Source organism: Physeter macrocephalus, chromosome 18 (assembly GCF_002837175.3).
Source record: "Physeter macrocephalus isolate SW-GA chromosome 18, ASM283717v5, whole genome shotgun sequence".
NCBI classification, from domain to species: Eukaryota; Metazoa; Chordata; class Mammalia; order Artiodactyla; family Physeteridae; genus Physeter; species Physeter macrocephalus.
In genome coordinates this window covers 13,129,600-13,156,853 of record NC_041231.1, presented here as the reverse complement: position 1 = coordinate 13,156,853, position 27,254 = coordinate 13,129,600, and the positions used below count along the sequence as shown (strand labels likewise).

General features: G+C 41.2%; 1 protein-coding gene across 2 annotated transcripts in view; it reads left to right on the top strand.

Annotated features, from left to right (window-relative positions):
- The window catches only part of GRM7 (glutamate metabotropic receptor 7), a 919,887-nt gene that overhangs the window by 546,791 nt on the left and 345,842 nt on the right, over positions 1–27,254 (top strand). For both annotated transcript variants that reach the window (XM_024124143.1, XM_024124144.1), the window contains exon 5: positions 10,544–10,684. In XM_024124143.1, coding sequence (XP_023979911.1) covers positions 10,544–10,684 — 141 coding nt within the window. The remainder of the gene's footprint in view (positions 1–10,543; positions 10,685–27,254) is intronic.

The window sequence follows — 27,254 nt, the reverse complement described above, 5'->3', positions numbered from 1 at the left end:
TCACCACCAATTTCACACTCTGCAGGAGCAGCCTGTGACCTCCAGGAGATGGCCTCTTCAAGTCTTACTTCCTAAAGCATCTACTAGAGGGATGGCCTTTTACCTTTCATCTCCACTACCTGTGCACCCTGAGCCACTCTAAAGCAACAGATGTTCAGGTTATTAAGTTGACATGGCTGCACGTGGCATAGGAGAACGATGAGGGGCTTTCAAGTATGGAAGGCAGTTACTTTCTAGTGTCTGGAACTGATACTAAAACTGCAGACCTAGAAAACAAACTTATGGTTACCAAAGAGAAAAGGGAGAAAGGAGGGATAAATTAGGAGTATGGGATGAACAGAAACACACTACTATACATAAAATAGATAAACAACAAGGACCTACTGTATAGCACAGGGAACCATATTCAGTAACTCGTAATAACCTCCAATGGAAAAGAATCTGAAAAACTACATATATAATTGAATCACTTTGCTGTACACCCAAAACTAACACAATGTTGTAAATCAACTATACTTCAATTTTTAAAAAAATATCTACATACATTCACAAGAGGAAAGGAACCTACATTTGCTCAGCAACTTTAAGTTGTTGGTTTAACCTCAATATTTTTCAACCTTTACATCCATCTCTAAGGAAGGTACCACCATCCTTATTTTATAAATGAGAAAATGGAGGTGCTACTTTAAGTCTTTTCTGGAATAAGTGAGTGAGTGAATGAAAGAAAAAACTACTAAGTGAACAAATATACAGTTGAACAACAAAACACAAACGGTAGAAACCTGAGAGATCAACTTAGCATAAGTTAAAGAAAATAGCTAGTAGGTGGCAGAGCAAAGATTCAAACTTAGGTCTATGTGATTTCCAAGCCAGGATGTTGATAACTGAGTATGTCATGCATAGTCCCTAGTGTTAAAGTTCAAATTATCCTAATTCTCCTCTTCTTGTTCTCTCTTTCTCACCTTACGTGTGTGTCTGTGTTAATTTTCTATTAACTTAGTTAATATTTATACTCTTGCTCTGTGCCATGCATTTGTTGTAAACCCTGCATACATCCCCATATGGAAGCCTGGCATCGATCCTGTGGAGCAGATGTTATCATCATCCCCATTTTAAAGATGGAGAAACTTAGGCTGGTTAGGTTATTTGCTCAGGGTCATCTAGGTAGCAAGTAACAAAGTCAGGAATTGAACCCTAGAATTCTAGTTCCAGAGTCTGCTTTTAATCTTTGTAACTATTAAACTATCAATTTAATATGTGCTTTTTATACCCATATTCATTCCCATATAAGTATATTCAGATTATATAAAATGCCCTTCTGTTTCCCAGGCAATTTAAGGGAATGAAAGATGGCAGCCCTTCCCGTGTTATATAATATGCAACAGCTCTTTGGAGGCCTTTTGTGGAATAATATTGCAAACATTATTCCCTCCACCTCATCCATAAACACTCCCCATGGGAGTTGTGTTCTTTGTGGGATAATTTCCATTGCAATAATTCTTATTTGTTTTCTCAAAAATAATGGCTGGTTTCCACCACTCTCATCAGTAGATACAGCCAGCAAATTCTGTGGGTGCTTCTGAGAGCCTAAATTTGTCCCAACAGATCAGTCATGGTCTTCTTGCCAAACTGATTTACATGTCTCCAACTTCAATTGACTTCAATAAATGTTTACAGAAACTTGAATTGGGAAGGCGGAGATGAGCAGGGCAGAGTCTTTTTCTGCCAGGATCTTAAAGTTTCTGGAGACAAGCAGACAAAGAACTGACTGTCCACAGCACTGCCCGAGTGCAGGCAGGGCAAGAGCAGAGGATATCTGGGAACACGCCACGTGTATGCGAACCCGCTGCAGATATCCTGCAGCAGGTGGCCTCAAACCAAGGGTGAAGGACCCCTAGTTTATAAAGCTGTGCAAAAGTCATCCTCTTGTGGAGACCGGACACCCCAAGTTCACTTACTCTGGTTAAATCCCTGCAGTTCTTCCCATGTTTCTTGTGGGCTAATGCAATGTTAAATTTCTAATTGGGATCCAATTTGATCATTATGCATTTATGTTGGAGGAGGTCCCTCAGAGGATTTGACCTTTGGTTGACCCTCAAGCCGACCTGCCATTCTCACAGTGAGAGCCATTTTTCAGGAAGTGGGCTTTAGAAGGTAAGGTGGTGTTGAGACTGTCTGGATGGTATAAAGGCCTCTGTCTCAATTTTGAAGATTCTGGCAGGCAGTTATCCAAGACTAGCCTCATTTGTGTGTTCCCTTGCTTGTTAAACCTGCCACCGACCAACCTGAAGAGCTCTCTCTTTCGTTGGTCTCTCCTTGCCCTCCGTGTATGGGGGCCAGTTTCACGTTTCACCCAGGGAACTCCCAAGTTTGTAAACCAACTAATTATCCAACAGGTTGGTGTTTATTCGATTTTTATTGAAAGGGCAGTGTGTCCCTGGTGATCTGAATTGCTAGCTTTTTTCACTATTCTATGAAATTCTCATGTGCACTTGGGTCTATTTCTGGACTTTCTGTTTTATTCCAATGATCTATTGATCTTCTTGGTCTTGTGCCCACTTTATTCTTTTTATTCCTAGAGATTTATAATCTATCATCACAATATCATACCTGGTAGGATTTGTATTCCTCTTCTTCACCTCCCTTCATCAACATCCCCAAACACTCACATGCAGTTGCTCTTCTTTTTCAGAGTTCTCTTGGTTTTTATAGTTTCTCCATAAGAATGGTAAAAGCAGCTTGTCTAACTCTAGAAAAAGAAAATGTTAATATTTTCTATTAAGATCGCAGAAAACTTACAAATTAGCTTCAAGGGAATGGACAAAAGGGGAATTTTAAAATTCTAATGAAAGACAAAAGTCAACGTAATTAAATGGAAAGATACACTTGTCCTTGGATAGGTAATTTTTTGTAGCTATTTTAGTGGTGGTAGTCTCTTCTACACATCTTAGAAATGATTTTGTTTGTGTGTACAAAAATAGATGATTTCTCTCAATTTTATTTGCTGCCACTTTTCCAACTTTCCTTCCTTTATAGTAGCTTTTTCAAAGGTATATTCTTAGTGGCCTGAGATAATATATCTTATTTCAGGGGAGTTTGTATATCCCTGGAGTTGCAGCCAAGGTGTGTTAAAGAGAACTGCATTTCTTGGTGGTGGAAAGCTTGGTGTCTGACAGGACAACCACACACATCTTACCAACAAGAAAAGAGGTTCAGGTGGAAACTGTCAGAGGTGGTAGTGGTGGGGGAAGGGTGCTGTGAGAGGAAGACCTCAGGCCACTTGAAGGAATACATATTCTCCAGCACCTGCTGATGGCTGCCACGTGGGAATGGGGTCTGTGTTTCCAGACCGTCTGTCGTTACAAGGGAAGCCAGAAATCTGGACTTACAAAATGAATCTCCTGATTCTCTAATTAGCTTTTAAAATACTCTGGGGCAAAATAGGGAGGACAAGTCTGTAGGTTAGATATATTCCGTAAGCCATCAGTGTGTCACCTCTGAGAATCAAATGATGTCATTCGGATGGGAGAAAAGCTGGGGGAAAGGTTACTAACATGGGATTTTTGACTTGTCATGGTTGTATTTGTTTCCTGGGGCTGCCATCACGAGTGACCACAAACTTAGTGGCTTAAAACAACAGAACTTTATTCTCTTACAGTTCTGGAGCCTAGATGTCTGAAATGAAGGTGTGGACAGGACCGTGATTCCTCTGAAGGCTCTGGGAGAGGATCCTTCCTCGCCTCTTCCAGCTTCAGGCGGCTCCAGGGTTCCCTTGGCTTGTGGCTGCGTCACTTCAGTCTCTGCTTCCATCTCCACACGGCCTTCTCCACAGCCCCCTCTCCCTGTGGGTCCCTCCCTCTGTGTGTCTTTTTTAAGTATCCTTGTCATTGGATTTAGGGCCAACACAGATAATCCAGGATGACCTCATCTTGAGAGCCTTAACTACATTGGCAATATAACTTCTTGTTAGACAGTATCCAAATATTTTCCCAGTAAGGTCATATTCACAAGTTCAGGAGGTTAGGAAACGGACATATCTTCTGGGAGCCACAATTTAACCCACTACCGTGAGTTCTAAAAATAGAAAAGGGAATAAAAGAAATCCTTATTTTCAAAGTGTATTGTTCTGATTGACCCTCTCAGCAGGAGGGAACGTGAGTTCCCCACGGCTTTCCCTCATCAGTGTCTCCATCCTCCCACCCCTCCGTCCTCTTATCTCTTCTCCTCTCTTCTACTTCCTTCCTTCTCTTTCCCCCCTCCTTTTCCCCCTCCCCCTTCTCGCTCTTTCCCTCTCTCTCTGTCCCTGTCTGTGTTTTCGCCTCTTCTTTTTATTCATCGATTCATTCGTCTATTCAATTAGTATTGCTTCCCTATGATGTGCCAGGAGCTGTGTTTCTGAATCATGACCACATCGTTCCAGAGTCCGAGGCAGAGCGGGAAGAGCTAAGAGCCTCTCCTTTACAGGCGAGTGCATGGGAAGCCTTGGGTCCTCCCTGCCGTGTAGGCTGACAGGGAGATTCTAGGCTGCAGTGCCTGACTTCTGTGGATAAGGCAGCAGTCAGGGCCACTGGTCACTTTCTTATGCCTCGTGAAGCTCCATTAGTATCTGTCAGTCTCCGTTCACCGTAGCCGAGCAGGGCTCTTGACACTGATAGTTTTCCTTTCATGCTACGCACCTGGGAGAGCCTTCTTCCTTCTCAGTTGGAAAGGTCACCTCCCAAACATACCGCTCGGGATGAATTATGTGTCTATTGATTTGCACACTCTTGTCTTGACCACAAATTTCAGGAGGAGTTTAAAGGCAACACCCCAGTTGAAAGAACAAAGAACCAGATAAATGTCATTTTATAATACTAGCTAAAACCCTGCTCATCATTTCTATGCTGATCTCAGTTTACTTCCAGGATTATAGGAATATTGTTCAACATGGGATATTTGCTTTAGAATCCCCTGTAGATTAATTTCTGAAATTAAAATCATCTGCCCAACAAAAGGAACAATTTAATACTAAGAATTTCATCAGCTCCACATAAAAGAATGCTTTTCTCCCTTAAGGTAATTCTTATTCTGTTTTCTATGAACTGAAACCCTAGTCTTTTAAAACTCGGGTAATTTAACTAATAATAAAGGGTTGTGTGTCCAGATCACTTTTCTTCAGAGCTCTCACAGAAATGAAAAGAAAGTATTAATTCACTGTGAAACACACAGACACACACCCATACATGCATATATTATTAGAGTTATTCTAAATTCTGCTTCACTCCCTAACTCTCTGTTGCACCTTGGTGACTGTACATCTGGTATTAAATAGCCTCGTCCTTAAAAAAATAAAAAGGTAAAATTGTGAGGCTATAGAAACTGTAATGAACTTGGGAAAAAACAAAAAGACCCAGATCTAACCTTCAGTGGGCCTGACCTCTGTGTTATCAGCTCTCCAGATGATTTTGATACCCACCCAACTGTGTGAATCCCTGCTCTACATGGGAGCAAACACCAGGGTCTGGAATTAGCCGGACTTGAGCCCAGAATCCTCTCTGAGCCTTAGTTTCTACCTCTAAAGTGTGAATAACTTTAGTACCTACTTCCTAGGGTTTATGTGACACTTAATGAAAAATATATATATAATGCTTGTTATTTTTCTAATTGTAACTATTGGTACAACTTTTTTATGTAACCAGATGTAAATCTGTCTGACATCAGGATTTTTCACGACTACTTGGGAGACTAAGTTATTGATATATTTATTCATTCATTGGATTAACGTTTATGCCATTAGTCTATTAGAGTTTTAGTAGCGATCCTAGATGGCGTATACATAGAAGATGGTCCATGTATATGTGTTGATTTTGAGGCCAGTTGTCCTGGGATACTTTGAAATGTGAGAATGACTTAAGTATTCCTAAGGCATAGCTATTCCAGCTGAACAAATGTCCAATCTCTGCTCATCTCCGCTCCCTATGTTTCCCTTTTCTCATCTATGTACCTTCTCTCTCCAGGAAGCCCTCTCTGACTCCCTAACACGGTTTTATACCTGTACCCGTCCTTCATGGAAGCTATCACAGGTGTAATTTTGTATTTATTTAAATGATACTTTTTCAAGTCTATCCTCCCCACCAGGCTGGCCGTAAATCCCATAAGGGACAGGTAGGTTTTAATCCCAAGGTTTGTGAGTGCAGAGAATAGTGCCTGTCACAGGGTGGGTGCTCAGGAAATATTTAATGGATGAGTATGTTTATTGAAGAACCAACAGTTCATATTTTACTCTATCAGGCACTATGCTGAGTGCTTTACAAATAATAGTTTACTCCTTGTAACAAACCTACGAGGTAGGTATTACTATTAACCCCATTTTACAGATGAGGAACCTTGAACTGAATAATGTGCTCAAGTTCATACAGTTCAAACCCACCATTGTGACATCGATGTGTAGTTCACCACTACACTATATGGTTTTTCTACTGACAGAAAAGGAGCAGGTCTCCTATGGGTTGGCAAAAGTTGTGATCACATCTCTAGGAAACCACCCAAAAGCCAATGTATGCTATGTTGGTACCTGGCTAAGGGCTCTGAGTTCCCCCTCAAGGCCATGGGCCTCCAGGAGAGGTAGTGAAGATGTTACCAAAAGTGGGGTCTGGCTACTCTCTGCTCAAAAGCCAATCAAGAGGCAAGGTTGGTGAACAGGAAAGTTGGCTTTACCCCGGAGGCCAGCAACCAGGGAGAGAGGGCGGACTCGTATCCAAAGGCCGATGCCCACACTGACCGTCACCGGGCAAGAGCTTTTAAAGGGCAGTTTCAGAGGTCACAGCCGGAGGGAGGGGGCTCCATGCAGAAACAGCACAGTCAGCTCTGACAGTCCTCTGGAAATTGGTCATGCCATGGTTTGATCCGTGGCATCTTGATTGTTTTAAGCACATTTCATCTTTAGTTCCAGGGTCAATTTGTTCCCACTTCTTTGAGGCCAGTTCTTGGAATGGTGGCAGCTTATGGCATGGCTACAGTCTGGTCATCATGTAACTAACTTCTTCCACATGGTGGTGGTTTCAGCATCTATAAGACAGCTCGCAAAGGATATGGCTCAGAATTTTATCTATAGCCCTTGAGGAAGAAGTAAAGGTCCTTGACTTTGCTTAATGACTAAACTATTATTATTTTCTCCTGTTTGACTTCTTTCCTTTGCTTCTGCATTTTCTCACTTCTCTGATTAAACTTATTCTTTGGCTAAAGTTTTTGTACAGACCAAAGGCAGGCAGAGGACATGAAGGGGGAAGGACCACAGTGTCCTGCTCCATTTCAAAGACACAGGCTATTTGAGGTTACCTTCTTAGAAGCACTAAAACGGTGCACCAGGCTGGAAATTCCTGGGCTGGGGAGCCCAGAGTGATAACAGGAGACAAAGTTGAGGAACACAGCCTTTGAGGCTGCAAAGGAGCCTTGAGAAGCAATGGAGCGAACACACCAGGAAAACTCACCCGCAGGTCACACAGTGCCCTCCACCTCCCCCCCAGCCATCTGCAGGCCACAGGATGCAAGGCAGGGCTCCTGTCATACTGAACACAGTACTAAGCAAAAGTCTCAACTGCAGAAGCAAAGCAAAGACCCCGTCATCTGAAGCAGGGTAAAGATTCGAGGCTGAGAAGGTGACAAGGCTGACATTTAACAAATTGGGCTGGAACGGCTTAAATCCCAGCTTCAGAAGCTCAGGATTTGCTTCTCACAATCTGGGCAACGGGAGCATCACCTGGATCTTGTTAAAAACCCAAGATTGGAGAAGTCCGGCTTCTCAAAGCAGGAGCCGCATGCACGGCACCTGGGGCTTGTTAAAAAGGCAGCCTCTCTGGTTCCGCCCCAAACCTCCACCCCTTACGAGATGCCCAGGAAAGTCGGTCGCTCGGTCGCTCGTTCCTTGGGGGAGTGAAAGCTGAATTCAGCCTACAAGTGAGTCCCCGCTGTGAGGAAGGAGGAGAAGGAAGCGGGGAGTGAACTGGATGTGTGAGTCAAAGGGCGGAGGTTCAGACTAGGGAAGGCTGTTGCTTGTCCACTTCCTGCTACAGTGCAGGCTTTCCAGAACTCTGTTCGCTCTCTCTTAGAACAGAGGGAGGTGCCGGCTGCCTTCTCTTGCCTGCCACCGTGTTAGCTAGCCGCACCCTAGTCCTTCCTTCACCAGCATGTTTTTGCATTTCCAGCAGACACAGGCTGAAGAGAGAGGTGTTTTGAAGTGATGGACTTTTTCAGTGATGAGGTTTCCTCTAAAGATGTTTTCTTCTGAGCTGGGGAATATATGTATCGGTGCTACAATTTGAGCCATTTTAGTAGTTCCTATTCTGAGTCTGGTTTGAGCTTCAGACCTGTGGCGTGTGGCCAAAGAGTTTATTTCTATTTGTGTTCTCTGGAGGCTGCTTCTTCCCTAAGAGTGTGTTGTTCGGGTGTCTCACAAAGAGGGACTTAGGGTGCCGTGCTAATGCAGCAGTGTTTCAGTTGTCTGTGGCTGCAGAAAAAACCACCTCAAGTGTTAGTGGTTTAAAAGATGAATCGCCACAGTTCTGCAATCAGGGCTGGTCTCAGCTGAGTGGTTCTACTGCAGTCAGCTGGATGGCTGCAAAGTCCACAGAGGCTCTACTGAGCGGGCTGGGGTCTGGCTGGGCTCTTCTCTTTCCACATGATGTCACGTGCCCCAGCCACTCGTGTTACAGCATGGGAGCTGGATTCCAAGGGGAGCCTCACAAGGACAAGGCACAGTGAGTAAAGGGTTTTCCAGCCTCCACTTGCATCGCACCTGCCAGTGTCCCATGAACAAAGAGGCAGGCTGCATAAGAGGGGCCCACACAAGGGGGTGAAGCCCAGGAAGCATGGTCCATCAGGGGCCATCAGTGTCACAGTCTACCACTGTTGCCTTTTTTCTTTTTTTCCCCTTGCGGGGGTTTGGCAGGGGGATAGATGGAGAGAAAAGTGAAAGATAACTAGTTACCATTGTGAGTGTGTGTATGTACATACATGACCAAGCGCATACGTGTAGTGTTCCTGGAAACTCTGGGGACTCTGTCTTTCCCCCAAAGATTCCCCTTTATTTAGTAATTGTTCTTTTACTGCACAGTCATCTGGAAGCAGGGTTATGGGAGAACAGTGAGGTGGGAGGGGATTTCCAGCCAGACAGACGGATCGATCAGTGTTGATATCAGAGTGAGTCAGATGCTACAGCTCGATTACTCTCAAGTCAGCAAAGGCAGCGCGTGTGAAGGACAGTTTCCTGGATACCGGGTCAAGAATCATGTTCTCACAACACCCTAGAAAATAACTAAAAGATGTAGACTATTCTTTTTATAATCTCTAAAATATAATCTCCTGTATAGGTTTCTTTTTTCTTTCTTTTTTTTTTTTCTTTGTCTCGTTTACTTATTTCAAGTTTTCCACTTAGAGTAGGGCTACTATATGTTGGGCCATGAATGTAGCAGTGAATAAAATTAAACTGACGTGCTCCTCTTGTGAAGTTTAGAGTTGAGAGCTGTTTTTTTCTTGTGGCCTTAAATAAGAGTAACTGAATAATTTACATAATGTGAAGGTAAGTCCACCTTCTCCTATGGTTCTTGACCTTAAACTCCATGAGTTTCCAGAGTCTTCCCACTGCCACAAACAAGATGCCATAAGGAAAACAGGTGGTGTCATCTTACAGGTAAATGAAAGGAAGATAAGATAGTTCCAGCATGTACTTGCTCATGTTTCCCTGAGTTAGTGAGATTAGTGGAGCTGGGATTCAAGGCCAGCCCTTGTGATACTGAATCCAATCTGATTCTCACAGGACCCCTGGCCCATTTAAAGCTGCACCATCCTAAAGAGGTAGCTAGACATTTCCTGGGGACTTGTTCTCTCGAGTCTGCTCATCTCACACTCTTTAGAAAAAGCATTCCACTTATGTTGGGGTCAGTTTACCTATGGCCTCTTCAAAAACTTCCATTTTGACTGGAAAGTCAGTTCCATAATGGGTCCTTACTAAATGCAAGAGGGTTCTTAGAATGATAATCACAGGTCAGTAACTCACATGCTTAGGGATGCAGAATATGGCATAATGGTTGACCTTGGGCACTTATTATGTCTTCTGAGACTCTCTTTTTTCATTGGCAAAATGGAAATGATGGCAACTACCACATAAGTCTGTTGAGATGAATGAAAGAATCTACGTAAAGCAGAGAGTCTGGTCCATAGTAAGCACTGAAATGATCACTTATTATCTTGATGATGATGAAGACCTAGTCTACTCACTAGAGATACAAGGGATGCTGTGATCACTGTGTCACTGCTAAGGTCTCTAATGCAGATTTCATTGTGAAAGGTCATTTGTAGGCCACACATCTGCCTGACAGATTGAACTAGGGATTTAGCCGTAGGAGTTAGCGTTAGTTTTTTTTTCCTCACTTTTTTTTTTTTTGATTGACACAAAAGAGCAAGCATCCAGTCTACTAAAACGAAGAAAAACTATCATTGGTATTTTTATTTCCAAATGTCCCAGCAGTGCCCCGCAAGCAATAACCTTTCATTTAACTCTGTTTAGGGTTTGATGCCTATTTTACATCCCGCACACTTGAAAACAACAGAAGAAACGTATGGTTTGCCGAATACTGGGAGGAAAACTTCAACTGCAAGTTGACAATTAGTGGGTCAAAGAAAGAAGACACAGATCGCAAATGCACAGGTAATTTCATTCTCATTGCCCTTCTCCGGTTACTCTACGTGGCCGGCATTGGAATGTCTGCAGAGCTGACAGAAGGAAGCTTGGCTGCAGACAAATTGAAAAAGTCAATCGAATTGTACTAGATTGTTCAGAAAATGGAACAGGAGCATAAGTCTTGACGGGCAAGAGCAGTACAGACAAGAATGTGTTCTTTCCTGCCTGTCCATCTAGCAGTAATTGACATTTTCATTGATTCTTTGAATTCAAAAGAGGTCATGGTGCCTTGAATGCTCTCGCTGATAAATATTAGTTCATGTTGTAGCCAGGAGTATAAAGTCATTTTCACATAGACCAAAATCTCTCACAAGTTCCATACCAGCATCAGATTTAACTGTCAGCAGAGAAATGACAAAAAAATGTGAAAACAATATATTTGATTAAGGAAAGAAATTACTTGGGGTTAGAGTCATGAGAATTCCAATGGATTTTCTTAATGTCACCTGCTATTTAAAATGTGCTTTAAGATACTCACTAAGCCTCGTATGTAACCACGCATAAATATTCCAAATAAAAAACACGAGCGTGTTTGCCATGTATGTATCTGTGAGTAGACTAGGTCTATCTGCCATGTATATGCATATGTATGATATGCATATATATACACACATATATATAGTGGGTTGGCCAAAAAGTTCTTTCTGGCTTTTCTGTAATATCTTGTGGAAAAACCGAACGAACTCTTTGGCCAACCCTGTGTGGGTGTAAGTGTGTGTGTGTGTGTATACACACACACACACACAATATATATATATATATATGCAGTAATCAGAAGGCAAAATCACATGTTTATTCATTGATTCACAAATATATATTGAGCGACTCCTTTCTGCTAAGCACTGTGCTAGGTACTGCTGATCTGATGGTGAGCAAAGCAGGTACTTTCACGCTGCTTAGAGTGTACTGAGGAAAAAATCAACATTATTCCAGTGACCTTGCTGTGAATACATAATTATAAATTGCAATAAATGTTCTGAGTGAGACAACAGCGTATAATCAAGGAATTTTACTCGTATTAAAGGCAGAAGCTCTCTCAAAAGATGAGTAGACAGTGGCTGGTTAGGGATGGGGAAGAACAGATTGGAGAATTTCTGATAGAGGAAGAGCATGGCACAGGGCTCAAAGCAGGAAAAATGATGGTACCTCTTAGGATGTGAAAAGCAGAAAAACATGAATTACAGTGAATAGGATAAATGTGTGAGCCGAGGCTGCAAGTATAGAGATACGAACAAGGAATAAGCCATGCTGGGATGTATGTGGATTTTGGTCTTTATCCCGTGGATACTGGAAATTGTGCGAGGTCTTACACAAGGGTGTGATGTGTTCTACCATCACCTAGCCCTCTATTAATTAGCATTCCCCAATTTTATACTTCAGTAGCCTTCAACATTTGTAATGATGACTCTGAGGTACCACAAACCCTAAAATGTCTTTAGTATGATCAAGAAAGAGACATTCATATCGTATACACTCATGTGTAGTTTTTCTTTGCAATGTGAGTCTTCGAATATTGACCATTCAGATACTGTAGATTCACCCATTCAGTAAACATCTATTAATGAAGAATAATGCATGTAGAGCATGGTACTAAAACACCACGAATGGTGCAGGGATGCTGAAGTTTAGGCCTTTTCCTCAAGGAGTTTTTGTGTGTGTGTGAAAAAGGAGAGACAAGATATAAACAGAGACATGAGTAACAATAATGATACAAAATCAATATGATGCACAATTGGATGCATAACTCAGTTAACTAGAATATCAGATTAACCACATTCTCTAGCCTGTAATGTATAACAACAGTGTTTTCAATAATAGGATCCTTATACTGTGGGGGGAAAATTAATTCAATGTTGACTAGACCCAGGTGACACAAAGCTTTCAAGTAGAAATCGAAAAATTAGCTTGACATGTGGATAATTTGTCTATATGATGGCGACATCCAAATGTACTAGAAGTACCTCAGTGATTGATGACAGTTTTTTGGCTCTTTCTGACATTTGATGTTTTGTAGAGTCTGAAGGGTGGAATGAATTGTCTGACGGCCATTAGGATCGTTCTGTCTAAGGCTCATCTCCAGTCTTTGTATATACTCTAACCAGGATGTTTTACCTGTAGTCACATTTTAGTGCTGATTATCAAGGATTTAGGTTTATAAAAACATATAATCTCATTATCCAAACCACTACCTTCAAAAAACTGGAAACAGAACTATTTATGTTTTCATATCATGCTTCCTCCATGTGAAAAACCTATGATCACACCTAAATTAGCTGTGGCCCCTCTTCCTTTCCTAACTTAACACTTCCCTTGTGGTAAGAGGTGCCATACTGAGTGGAGGTCAATATTGCTACTCTCATTGTGCCTTTTGTTTTTCCTGTTATTGGATATAAGAACATGGGTGGTCTGTGTTTGTTATTCTTTCTCGTACTTTCTCTTTTACAAATTCAACTAAACTTGTATTTGCTTTGGAAGTATTCCCAAAATACTATTTTAAAAATCTTGACATTTAGGTATACCTCAACTTGGAAGTGGAAAAATGGGAGAAAAGACGTAGTAAGATTTGCTAGACCACAGGGAAAGAAAAAATGGAGAGAAATGACATATTAAACTGTATTAATGAGAATACTTGCAGTGAGAAGCTCTTTTAATGAAAGAGAAGAATGGATGAGAGAAGAAAGCCATTGATAGGCTTAAGGGTGTGGGTGATGTAAGGGAAAGCTTGGTAGCCAGATTTTGAAACACGAAAAGAATGGGCACATTGGAAAGAAGCAACCAGATGAGGAGGTAGGCTGAGTAGTCTGGCATTGCCGATCGTGGAGTCTGGCATTGCAGAGTGCAGTTAGTAGATGTTTTGATCTCAGGCCTGCAGAAAACAGCCCGCTTCACAGATCTGTCTCTGTGACTGGTCTCCGCTAAAGAACAAGAAAGTCTTAAAATATTCATTCCTGGGATTTGGACACAAACTAAAATGCAGACATTTTCTCTCTGGGATATATAGCCTCTTCAGCCATCATGAGCTACTTACTATATATTAGCTCCAAGTAGTCTTGGATCATTCAAGATTCGAGATCAAAATCATTGAATCAATCATCTGGTCAGACAAGTTTTGAAGATGAGTTGTGGGACCCATAACTATTTGGAGAGAGCACATTCCTGGCGTCAGGGGAAAACAGTGAGTTCTAAAAACCCAAGATGGTAAAAAAGTCATGAAAGGAAGAATAATTGTCAAACAAAAGTTATTATTAAACATGAAATAAACTGCATATGCTTTATAATTTAACATTGGGCTACATGTGCATGGATTCTTACCTGAACAACCATGGAATCCTTTTTCCTATGAATTATCCATATGCATTTTTTTTTTTTTTTTTTTTTTTTTTTTGTGGGTGGGCCTCCCTCTGCTGCGGCCTCTCCCGTTGCGGAGCACAGGCTCCGGACGCGCAGGCCCAGCGGCCACGGCTCACGGGCCCAGCCGCTCCGCGGCATGTGGGATCCTCCCAGACCGGGGCGCGAACCCGGTTCCCCTGCATCGGCAGGCAGACGCGCAACCACTGCGCCACCAGGGAAGCCCTATCCATATGCATTTAAAGTCTCCTTCAAACAAGGAAAGCTACAACATACTTCAGTATTTTAAGAACATCCCAACTTTCCTTGATAGCCAGTTCCAAGGTCTCTCAACCTTGAGAGCTAGACATTCTTCATCCTACTTTCCCTGGTGGTTTATATCAATTGTCATTGATATAAATTAAGACTCGCCAGGGACCCATCCTGCTCTTGGGTTATCTTGGCTGCCATCCTCCAAGGAGTCACGTAGTTGAGCAAGTTTATTGGTGGTGTAAGTTTTCACAGAAAACACAAAATCTATCTGAAAGGTACTAATGCCATTCACGCTACTTCATGGTAGAGCTACATTTTCTCATGGAGGTAGTGGTAACTACACACACATTAAAGTAAGCATTTTTAGATAGCTTATCATAGATTATTTGTTGCTTATGGGAAGAAAAATCAGACGTGATTTTTCTTTCAGGTTGGATTTATGCTCCCCCACCCTCCCCACCCCACTGGGTAAGTCTGTTCACCCTTAACACTTGCCAGTAGATTGCTGACACAGAGACCAGTTTAGCATATGATCTCTTTGGGAATAATATGTTTTTGTGGAGTTACCAAGGTCAAGAGAAGAAGGAAAATAAATAGCTGAACTTATGTCTCTGCAAAAGACATTGTGGCCATCTTGGTGTCATGAAAATACTCTGCCAAAGTGTGTGAGAAACCAGAGGTTTTGGCATGAAAGAGGACTAGCATTGTGTTCCAGGGCTATCTCTGAATATCCCTGTGAGAGACTGGAAAACAGTATTTAACCTCTCAAAGCCTTTCCTCATCTTTGAAATGGGAATAATAAAAGTTTAATTGCATCCAAAGTTGTTGTGGGAATTAAAGGAGAGCCCTCAAGAAGAGGATCGAGAAGCTCTTTGGTGGGGCTAAGGGCAGATTCTGGGAGGGCTCACGCCAAGGAGTACTTCCCAGAACTTCTGCTGCCAGTGTCCTTGTCCCCACCATGAGCCACAGCCACCACCCCTAGTCTCTCTGCAGGAGACTAGCAGCTATGTGGCTGACAGGGTGTTGGTGCTCCAGCCAGGTGTCAGGCCTGAGCATCAGAGGTGGGAGACCCGAGTTCAGGACATTGGTCCACCGGAGACCTCCCAGCTCCACGTAATAGCAAACGGCAAAAGCTCTCCCAGAGATATCTTTCTCAACGCTAAGACCCAGTTCCACTCAACGAACAGCAAGCTACAGTACTGGACACCCCATGCCAAACAACTAGCAAGACAGGAACACAACCCCACCAATTAGCAGAGAGGCTGGCTAAAATCATAATAAGGTCACAGACGCCCCACAACACACCACCAGACGTGGACCTGCCCACCAGAAAGACAAGATCCAGCCTCATCCACCAAAAAACAGGCACCAGTCTCCTCGACCAAGAAGCCTACACAACCCATTGGCCAACCTTAGCTGCTGGGGTCAGACGCCAAAAACAACGGGAACTATGAACCTGCAGCCTGCGAAAAGGAGACCCCAAACACAGTAAGTTAAGCAAAATGAGAAGACAGAGAAATACTCAGCAGATGAAGGAGCAAGGTAAAAACCCACCAGACCAAGCAAATGAAGAGGAAATAGGCAGTCTACCTGAAAAAGAATTCAGAGTAATGATAGTAAAAATGATCCAAAATCTTGGAAATCGAGTGTACAAAATACAAGAAACATTTAACAAGGACTTAGATGAACTAAGGAGCAAACAAAAAATGATGAACAACACAATAAATGAAATTAAAAATTCTCTAGAAGGAATCAATAGCAGAATAACTGAAGCAGAAAAACGGATAGGTGACCTGGAAGACAAAATAGTGGAAATAACTACCGCAGAGCAGAATAAAGGAAAAAGAATGAAAAGAATTGAGGAGAAGAAAAAATATTGAAAGCAGCAAGGGAAAAACAACAAATAACACACAAGGGAATCCCCATAAGGCTAACAGGTGATCTTTCAGCAGAAACTCTGCAAGGCAGAAGGGAGTGGCAGGACATATTTAAAGTGATGAAAGGGAAGAACCTACAACCAAGATGACTCTACCCAGCAAGGATCTGATTCAGATTCGATGGAGAAATTAAAACCTTTACAGACAAGCAAAAGCTAAGAAAATTCAGCACCACCAAACCAGATTTTCAAAAAATACTAAAAGAACTTCTCTAGGCAGGAAACAGAAGACAAGGAAAAGACGTACAATAACAAACCCAAAACAATTAAGAAAATGGTAATAGGTACATACATATTGATAATTACCTTAAATGTAAATGGATTAAATGCTCCCACTAAAAGACAGAGTGGCTGAATGGATACAAAAAAAGACCTGTATATATGCCGTCTACAAGAGACCCACTTCAGACCTAGGGACACATACAGACTGAAAGTAAGGGGATGGAAAACGATATTCCATGCAAATGGAAATCAAAAGGAAGCTGGAGTAGCAATTCTCTGTCAGACAAAATAGACTTTAAAATAAAGACTATTACAAGAGACAAAAAAGGACACTACATAATGATCAAGGGATCAATCCAAGAAGAAGATATTACAATTGTAAATATTTATGCACCCAACATAGGAGCACCTCAATACATATGGCAAATGTTAACAGCCATAAAAGGGGAAATTGACAGTAACACAATCATAGTAGGGGACTTTAACACCCCACTTTCACCAATAGACAGATCAACAAAATGAAAATAAATAAGGAAACACAAGCTTTAAATGACACATTAAGCAGCATGGACTTAATTGATATTTAAAGGACATTCCATCCAAAAACAACAGAATACACGTTCCTCTCAAATGCTCATGGAACATTCTCCAGGATAGATCATATCTTGGGTCACAATTCAAGCCTTGGTAAATTTAAGAAAATTGAAATCGTATGAAGTATCTTTTCCGGCCACAACACTATGAGAATAGATATCAACTACAGGAAAAAACATCTGTAAAAAATACAAACACATGGAGGCTAAACAATAGGATACTAAATAACCAAGAGATCACTGAAGAAATCAAAGAGGAAATCAAAAAATACCTTGAAACAAATGACAATGAAAACATGATGACCCACAACCTATGGTATACAGCAAAAACAGTTCTAAGAGGGAAGTTTATAGCAATACAATACTAACTCAAGAAACAAGAAACATCTCAAATAAACAACCTAACGTTACACCTAAAGCAATTAGAAAAAGAAGAACAAAAAAAACCCCAAAGTTAGCAGAAGGAAAGAATTCATAAAGATCAGATCAGAAATAAATGAAAAATAAATGAAGGAAACAATAGCAAAAATCAATAAAACTAAAAGCTGGTTCTTTGAGAAGAAAAACAAAGCTGAAAAACCATTAGCCAGACTCATCAAGAAAAAAAGGGAGAAGACTCAACTCAATAGAATTAGAAATGAAAGAGGAGAAGTAACAACTGACACTGCAGAAATACAAAGGATCATGAGAGATTACTACAAAGCAACTATATGCCAATAAAATGGACAACCTGGCAGAAATGGGCAATTCTTAGAAAAACACAACCTTGCGAGACTGAACCAGGAAGAAATAGAAAATATAAAGAGACCGGTCACAAGCACTGAGATTGAAACTGTGATTAAAAATCTTCCAGCAAACAAAAGCACAGGACCAGATGGCTTCACAGGCAAATTCTTTCAACATTTAGAGAAGGGCTAACATAGCAAACAGAATCCAACAGCATATTAAAAGGATCATACACGATGATCAAGTGGGGTTTACCCCAGGAATGCAAGAATTCTTCAATATACGCAAATTAATCAATATGATACACCATATTAACAAATTGAAGGAGAAAAACCATATGATCATCTCAATAGATGCAGAAAGAGCTTTTGACAAAATTCAACACCTATTTATGATAAAAAAAAAACCTCCAGAAAGTAGGCATAGAGGGAACTTAGCACAACATAGTAAAGGCCATATATGACAAAGCCACAGACAACATTGTTCTCAATGGTGAAAAACTGAAACTATTTCCACTAAGATCAGGAACAAGACAAGGTTGCCCATTCCCACTATTATTATTCAACATAGTCCTGGAAGTCTTAGCCCCAGCAAACTGAGACGTAAAAGAAATAAAAGGAATCCAAATCGGAAAAGAAGAAGTAAAACTGTCACTGTTTGCAGATGACATGATACTATACATAGAGAATCTTAAAGATGCTACCAGAAAACTATTAGAGCTAAACAATGAATTTGGTAAAGTAGCAAACTAGAACAAAAATTTTCACAATTTGTATGGAAATACAAAAGACCCCGAATAGGAAAAGCAATCTTGAGAAAGAAAAACGAAGATGGAGGAATCAGGCTCCCTGACTTCAGACTATACTACAAAGCTACAGTAATCAAGACAGTTCGGTAGTGGCACAAAAACAGAAATACAGGTCAATGGAACAGGATAGAAAGCCCAGAGATAAACCCACGGACCTATGGTCACCTTATCTTTGATAAAGGAGACAAGAATATGCAATGGAGAAAAGACAGCCTTTTCAAAAAGTGGTGCTGGGAAAACTGGACAGCTACATGTAAAAGTATGAAATTAGAACACTCCCTAAATCACAGCAAGATCCTTTTTGGCCCACCTCCTAGAGAAATGGAAATAACAACAAAAATAAACAAATGGGACCTAATGAAACTTAAAAGCTTTTGCACAGCAAAGGATACCATAAACAAGACAAAAAGACAACCCTCAGAATTTGAGAAAATATTTGCAAACGAAGCATCTGACAAAGGATTAATCTCCAAAATTTACAAGCAGCTCATGCAGCTCAATATCAAAAAAACAAACAACCCAATCCAAAAATGGGCAGAAGACCTAAATAGACATTTCACCAAAGAAGATATACAGATTGCCAGCAAACACATGAAAGGATGCTCAGCATCACTAATCATTAGAGAAATGCACATCAAAACCACAATGAGGTATCACCTCACACTGGTCAGAATGGCCATCATCAAAACATCTACAGACAGTAAATGCTGGAGCGGGTGTGCAGAAAGAGAACGCTCTTGCACTGTTGGTGGGAATATAAATTGATACAGCCACTCTGGAGAACAGTATGGAGGTTCCTTAAAAAACGAAAGAAAGAACTACCATACGACCCAGCAATCCCACTACTGGGCATATACCCTGAGAAAACCATAATTCAAAAAGAGTCGTGTACCAGAATGTTCATTGCCGCTGTATTTACAATAGCCGGACATGGAAGCAGCCTAAGTGTCCGTCGACAGCTGAATGGGTAAAGAAGATGTGGCACATAGATACAATAGAATATTACTCAGCCATAAAAGGAAACGAAATTGAGTTATTTGTAGTGAGGTGGATGGACCTAGAGACTGTTATACAGAGTGAAGTAAGTCAGAAAGAGAAAAACAAATACCGTATGCTAACAAATATATATGGAATCTAAAAAAAAAAAAAAAAAAATTCGTTCTGAAGAACCTAGGGGCAGGACAGGAATAAAGACGCAGATGTAGAGAATGGACTTGAGGACACAGGGAGGGGGAAGGGTAAGCTGGGACGAAGTGAGAGAGTGGCATGGACATATATACACTACCAAATGTAAAATAGCTAGTGGGAAGCAGCCGCATAGCACAGGGAGATCAGCTCAGTGCTTTGTGTCCACCTAGAGGGGTGGGATAGGGAGGGTGGGACGGAGGGAGACGCAAGAGGGAGGGGATATGGGGATATATGTATATGTATAGCTAATTCACTTTTTTATACAGTAGAAACTAACACACCATTGTAAAGCAATTATACTCCAATAAAGATGTTAAAAAAAAAGGATCTAAAATGATACTAGCACAGAGTAATTGCTCAGTAATGGCAATTATCTGCTCTTCTGGGGTGAAAGCAGTTACAGTGCAGGGTGGTGTTTCATGAAGGTCCTGTTGCCTTATGTCAGTCCTATGGAAAATCAAGATGTATACCAAATTCTAAGCGGAAAGTAAAGCCAGGGATTTGAATAAGCACGTAAACACATACCAGAGATTTTCACTGGGGCACACGTTGCATAGCAATGTACTAAGGTATCAAAAAGTTTGTAGGCAAGCGTTATTCAACTTTATGCTATGAATGGAATGAGGCTCCAAGCTTATGGAATTTCAGCACCGTAATGTAGAGTGTGCCCCAGCATTATAGGAGCTTGGACTTGCTGAGCATCTCATGTCCCAACTTTTGTACAATTTTATCCCTGATGTGCTATATCCCTATGTGGTTAGTAGCATCCCCAAGGTCTTTGCTCCCAAACCCATTCTTTAAACTCAGAAGAAGGTTTTGAGAATCTGAATGTGCTTGCCTATGGCCGTCGATAAAAATTATCACTCTGTCACATCTTACGGCTTATACAGACATTTGTCTAACTAACATTACGGTCCTGTCAAATGCCACTCTGAATACTGATTCTGTGGAATTATCTCTTTGCTGAAAACAAGTAACTAGGCATTTAGAAATCCATCATCCCATGAAGGGACAATTTGACTTTCAGAGATTTGTTTTCCTTTTGAGATGACAGAGGAAGAATAAATTGGTGACATATTTCTTGTCTTGTGGGGGGTTTTTTTGGTAAAAAGACGTATTCCATTGCTAGTGCTTTCAACTCACATAGTAAACAAATATGATTTTGATTTGAGTCCCTAATCAACGAATATTTACTGTGGAAAGATAGCAGGGCCAAAGAGTATAGTCTGGTAAATGACCACTTTCTGGGAGGTCAGTATCCTTAAGCTGTGTTTTTCTTTTCAACTCACTTGTCAAAGCTAATAGTTTAACTAAAGGTCACTCTTGGGGGTGGCAAAATCCTGTGAATAAATGCTGTTAGTGAACAAAGTGTGTATTTCTAAAGTCTTTTATCCTCACTTGGGACCCAGGCCCAGGAGAGCCTGTATAATATTTAAACTATCAGGACAAAGGAATTAGATTTAAGTGAGTAAAGTTCTCTGAGAATGTATGTGTGGAAAACTTTGACTCTACTAATTAGTTTTCCCTGTCATTTTATTATTCTATTCTGAATTGACCTTTAATTGTTAAATAGATGTTATGTTGTGACACCTAATTTATTCAGCATGATTAAGGAATCCACAACAAAATGTTATAGACAAATAATATCTCACCCTTTGTTGCTCTAAGACTTTTTGAAGCCATTTTGATGAGAAGCAAAGTAAAATGCATTTTTACACCTCTGTGCTTTGTTAAACCGAGGTTCAGCGAAGATTAATTATGATTTAATCTGCATGGAGCATCCATTATGGATTGTGCATTAATATGGTTCTTCGGTAAATTTTTGATTCTCGGCCTTATCTCTGGACATCAACTTCTTGCTTGGTGTTTCTCTTCCTACCATCACCCTTCAGTCTTCCACTACCTACCTCTGCAACGACTGGCTTCTATCTGGGGGGGAACTAGAAATACGAGCCAAATTATTAGATTCTTTTAAGTTAAATCATTTATTTATTTTTAAAATGAACATTTATAAGTATTAAATGTCTCAGAATCATCTCAGAAAGGCTTTGTGAATGTAGTACAGCATTTTATAGCAGCTCTTTGGGTGAATTTACTAATAGAATTTAGCTGGGTGAAATGCTAATTAATATAGTATTCCCCAAATTAGAATTATCTGAATTCACATCTGAAGTCTTCGTTGTTCTCGGAAAACTTCTTTTAAATACTTTTCAGGATAGAAGTATTGAATAAAAATCCCATGTCCAGGGCTTCCCTGGTGGCGCAGTGGTTGAGAGTCTGCCTGCCGATGCAGAGGGCGTGGGTTCATGCCCCGGTCCGGGAGGATCCCCCATGCCGCGGAGCGGCTGGGCCCGTGAGCCATGGCCGCTGAGCCTGCGCGTTCAGAGCCTGTGCTCCGCAACGGGAGAGGCCACAACAGCGAGAGGCCCGCATACCGCAAAAAAAAAAAATTAAAAAAAAAAAAAATCCCATGTCCGTGAAAGATGATTATGGGTATGAGTTTGGATTGCTATACGTAATAGACGAAAAAAAGGCTTTAGTGGAACATTAAATCATATTAAATGCTATGTTAATTCTCTGGCTTTACTTTTAATTCACTTAGATATGAAATTTTATCTTCTTTTATTATTTTAAAGCCAGTAAAGTTATCTTTCTAAAGGAATTTAAGAACAAAAAGGTAGCCTGTTTTCAATGGGCAGCGTAGCATCAAATATGTCAATTATAACACTTGATAAATTTGAGAGAAGATAAGCAAGATGTGACCAGCCTCACTTCTGAGAGCGCCGATCACTGCAGCCTCTCCTATGGTTACGTTATAGTAAGTACATCTCTCGGGCCACCAAACCAGTAGTGCAAAAAATATGACGTGTGATTGTTTCCTAGAACTTTGTTTTCGCCCCTCCATTTCAGTGATTTTAGAAGTTTAAGCAGTCTTTTTAGAGTTGTCCGTTCCATCCAGTCAGTGTGGTTGAACCTCATTTACAGAGGACTTTGTCAAGGCCAGGGACCTGGGGTTGTTTGTGAGGTCCCTTTGCTCTGGGCCTTTGGCATCAATCTGTGCCTTCTTCCTGTCTGGGACTCCATCTCCAGGAATGTGATTCCGTCCCTTAGGAGTGGAGATGTGGAGGTGAGCACAGCACGGACTTTTGTTCCTGGCCTCAGGGCTTCTCCAGGCTCAGCTCTGATTGTGATGGCTTGTACAGCCCTCCTGAGCCTGTGCTGCGGGAGGTGACGGAGCCCAGGACCCTTTCCAGGGGCACACACCCGCATGTAACTTACAGGCTTCCCCTGTAAGTCTCTTTCTTCTCATCTTCCATTCCTGACTGTCTTTATTACAGGTTGAGGGAGGAGACTAACTTAGATCTAACCATATCCTTCTAATTCTTTTGCGTATGGCATGCACTGTATGTCTTGAATCCTCCAGGACTCCAACTTCTGAAGCTCAGAGCCTCATATTGACCACATGATACTGGATTTCAAACTCAAGTCAATCTTTTCATTTTATTTTATTTTTTTAGTGTTCTGTAACAAACTTCTTAAAAGCAAAGAATAAGAGCTTTGTAGCCTCCAATAATATATGAATATATAAGAATATTGCCATACACCACTATATCCGTACAGCCAAAACATAAGAGTCATGGATGACAGGCCAGGTTTACGAAATAGTGCAAGCGTAGCACTAAATTCGTAAAGCTCATTTTCTCAAATCTTGACCAGACGTGTAAGGTAGAGGCTGGCTATCTTCAGCCTTCTCAAATAGATATTTATAGGTGGACCCTGCAGGAAACGCATTTTTCTTTCTGCCACCAGCCCTCCAGAGCATAAAGAGGGGTCTCCAGCAGCACGCCATTTTAGCTCAGGCCATGTTTCCTCACGTTCCTCTTGCCGTACGGCCGCCAAGGCATGGACAGGAGCTGGCTTGGATTCTATGCAGAATCAAGCCCAGTTGTGGAACACCAAGTTGAAAGCCCAGGGGTATCCAGGCAAAAAGCATTTCCGTAAATGTTAGAAGGCATAATTATTTGAGCTGTGTGTCATTTCTTTCTCATTAGCTCCAATAGGCAATGGCTTCAAAAATTGGAGTATGGCCTTGCCATATTTCGTAAAGTCTGTCAGGCTACGCACTTAATGAGAAGGAATTCCCGAATGAGGGGAATTAATGCTTCAGCCTCTTCTCAGCAACAGTCCTTGTAAGCAAAGTGCCTCTTCTAAGCAATATACGTGTTATAAATTGACTGCTTACAGGCATTTTAGTAGGTATAAGAAAGGGCTGTTGCATGACTTAATCAAGTATCCTCAAGCAAGTTAGATTGGAATATAGCTTTCCTTAGGAAACATTTCTAGTAATACAGGTGTTTTTTTTTTCCCCCCTTGTACTTCTTCCAAAGAGAAATATGGATACGAAAACCATTTTAGGCTTTTACAGTGTATGCAGCATCATATTCATTTTTCTAGAGAATAAAAATACACTCACAAGATAAATATCTACCAGATATATAAACCCAGATAAAACTTTCGAGAGATACTTCTCACTTTGTCTTAGTTTTTCCAGTCACACTAGATCAGGTATGTGGTGACCACATGGGAAGGCTTCCCATTTCCTCATCCTCAAATAGTATGTGTTTGTTTGCCTTCCTGGGTGCTCATAGCTCTATTATGTCGAAGCACAGTATTCAAGCTGCCTGATGAAGTCACACTAATTAGCTCTTGAAAAATGGTTAAGACTTGAAGAGTCCAATTGCCCAGGTGTGAACCCCAGCTCTTTCCCTTACTCTGTCACCATGGGCAAGTCACTGAAGCATTCTCAGCCCCTTATTTGTTCATCTGTAAAATGGGGATAACAATAGTCCCTACTACATGGGATGGCTCGCGAGGATTCAGTAGAATGGTGCCTGGTGGTAATAGTTTGTGTGCAGTGGGTTTACATGCCGTCATTGTGATGGATGTTTGTGGTGACTGAAGTTACCTTTGGCTTTGTTTAAAAAAAGCATCTCCCCCATGACTCAAATTGCCTATCCTTTTTTATTTTCATACTCAGCTGTGTTCTTCCTTTGCCTTAAACATCCTTGGCCTTCTAAAGTGCTGTACGCAGATCAGTATCCTTTTATGTGTTTATATCATCCAGTGTGATGCCCCTATCAGCCTGGTGAATAAACATGACATGTATCCTCCTCCTTTTACAGATTAAAACAAAACCAAACTTTGGAGCAATTCCGTGACGTATCTGAGAGCATATTTGCTAATGAGAAAAATAATCCCGATAACTAACGGCACGCATTTGTTTTCTCACGCATTGTCTCCCTCCTCATTTGTTCATTTCACAAATGTGTGTGGAGCACCTGCACGGGGCCAGCAACTGAGCTGGGAAGAAGATACGGGCTCTCCTTTCAGGCAGCCTCTGTTCCAGCCCAGGAGGAAGGCGGAGAACCAAAAGTCGATGAATAAAATAATTGCAAGTTATGATTAGTGCTGTGAAAAAAGCAAATAGGAGGCTAAACTAGAAAACAACAGTCAAAAATTGTTCCAGGAAAAGATAGAAATCATCACCACAGCCCTGACTTTCTGCAAGGGGTTATTATACCCATTGTACAGATGAGGGAGATGTGGCTCAGAGCGGTCAACCATGTGATAAATGCGGCTGATTTCTCCCTGTGCTCTTTCTCCTCTGATGCCTAGTTCCCTTCCTAGACTCTTGGAACATGAAGAGGCACATTCTCATTTGGGGGTCGCTTTATGTTTTTGTTCATACAGCAGTTTCCTTACTTGCTGACACCCAGCCCCATAAGGGCTCTTTTGTAGAACATCTTTGATTATGATCCTGGATTGATCCCTCAGGTCCTCACTTAGGAACAGCTGCAGTGGAGAAGCGAGTTGACCTCGTTTCTTCTCTCCTCTCCTGAGCTCAGAATAGGGCAGTATTTTTCAAACTTTGTTACATTGATGAAAAGTTAGTAGCTTGTACCAAGAAAAAAGGCACAAAATCACCTTCCCTGTCTCATAGGCAGCATAATTTTTCAGCAGGGAATTGCAGCCAGGACTATAAAATTCTCTTGGAATGTATCTCATTCCCGTGGGACTTCCTGTCCTTTTAGGGTGGGGCAAACAGTCCTGCAGCCTTATCGAAACAGATGGTGGAGATTGAAATCGTGCGAAACCGGATGAAGTACAAAATAATACCTTTAAGGGAAAGTATACCAATATCAGAGTAGCAGTTATAAACTGAGCTACCAAAGTGGTCTGATGCTGTGGCACAATTGGGCAATTTACCATGGAAGGGAAATGTTGAATTACAAGATGCTATTGCTTTTTTCATTTGAGAAAAATGCAACTGTCACAAGCAAGTTTCGGGCAAGTTTGTAACAAATGGCTACATTTTAGAATTAAATTTTGAAGAAACCACGGACAAATCAAAAGAAAACTATGCCAAGAGCTAATCCGAAGCAGTTCTCCTGTGGATACAAGTGTACAAAAATCATTAGGACAAATAGTTATTGGACTTCAAATATCTGACAGCCTGGCTGTTAACATGCCTACATAAATCATGCCTCCGGCATGGACTATATGTCAACAGATTTTCTCTTTCCTTGAACAAGTTTTGAGATTGCAGAAGTGCTATTGAATTTGAAGAACAGCTCAAAACCTAAATTGGTGCTATTTTTAGCAGTTTATGCAAGACTAATCCTGCTACCCCCAATATTTAAGGCATGTCAGTGTGCATACATTGTTCATAAGAAGAAGGCAAGCTCTCAGCGTGGTCTCTAGGGCCCCCTGTGGCAGGGCCCCATCTCATACTGCTGCAGCTCTGACTTTCCTTTAGCTTTGTAAAGACACCTGGATTCTCGCTGTCACAGGGCCTTTGTACATGATGTTCCGTCTGTACTCAGCTGCAAGCTCAGTGAAAACAGGCGTTTACTTTTTTGTTTATGCCTTTTTTTGTATCCTCAGTCCCAGCTCGGGTCAGGCATAGAGTAGAAGTTTCAGAAGTAGTTGCTGAGGAGTTAATTTTACTTGCCACACATAAAACAAAAATCTGCACAAAATATATCAATGCGGTTGATCAAGTTGGGCGAGGAGGGGCAGGTAGTATGTGCCTGTGTTTTCCTGGGGAGCCCAGCTTGCTGCCCTTCACAAGCACCGAAGCAGAATCTCTCATTTGGACAATCAGCCTGGGCAAATGGATTGAATCAGGGGTTTTGTAGTTTTTATTGCACTGCACATGTTAAATGTTTCATAAGTCCATTATGTTGGTTTCTACAAGACCCTGAAAGAAAATAGCAAGATCTGCATTGATTTGAGTTGACAAGTTCTCCAGTTTAGGTACAAATGTGAAACCCCCGAAATGCAATAAACTGCAATATATAAGCCGTTCCTGCCTTTTAAAAATATCACAGGAACAGAGGACTAAGGAATGCATCCGCCTCCCAGCTTTGACCATATCCTTCCCTCTGTTGATCATCGTTAGTC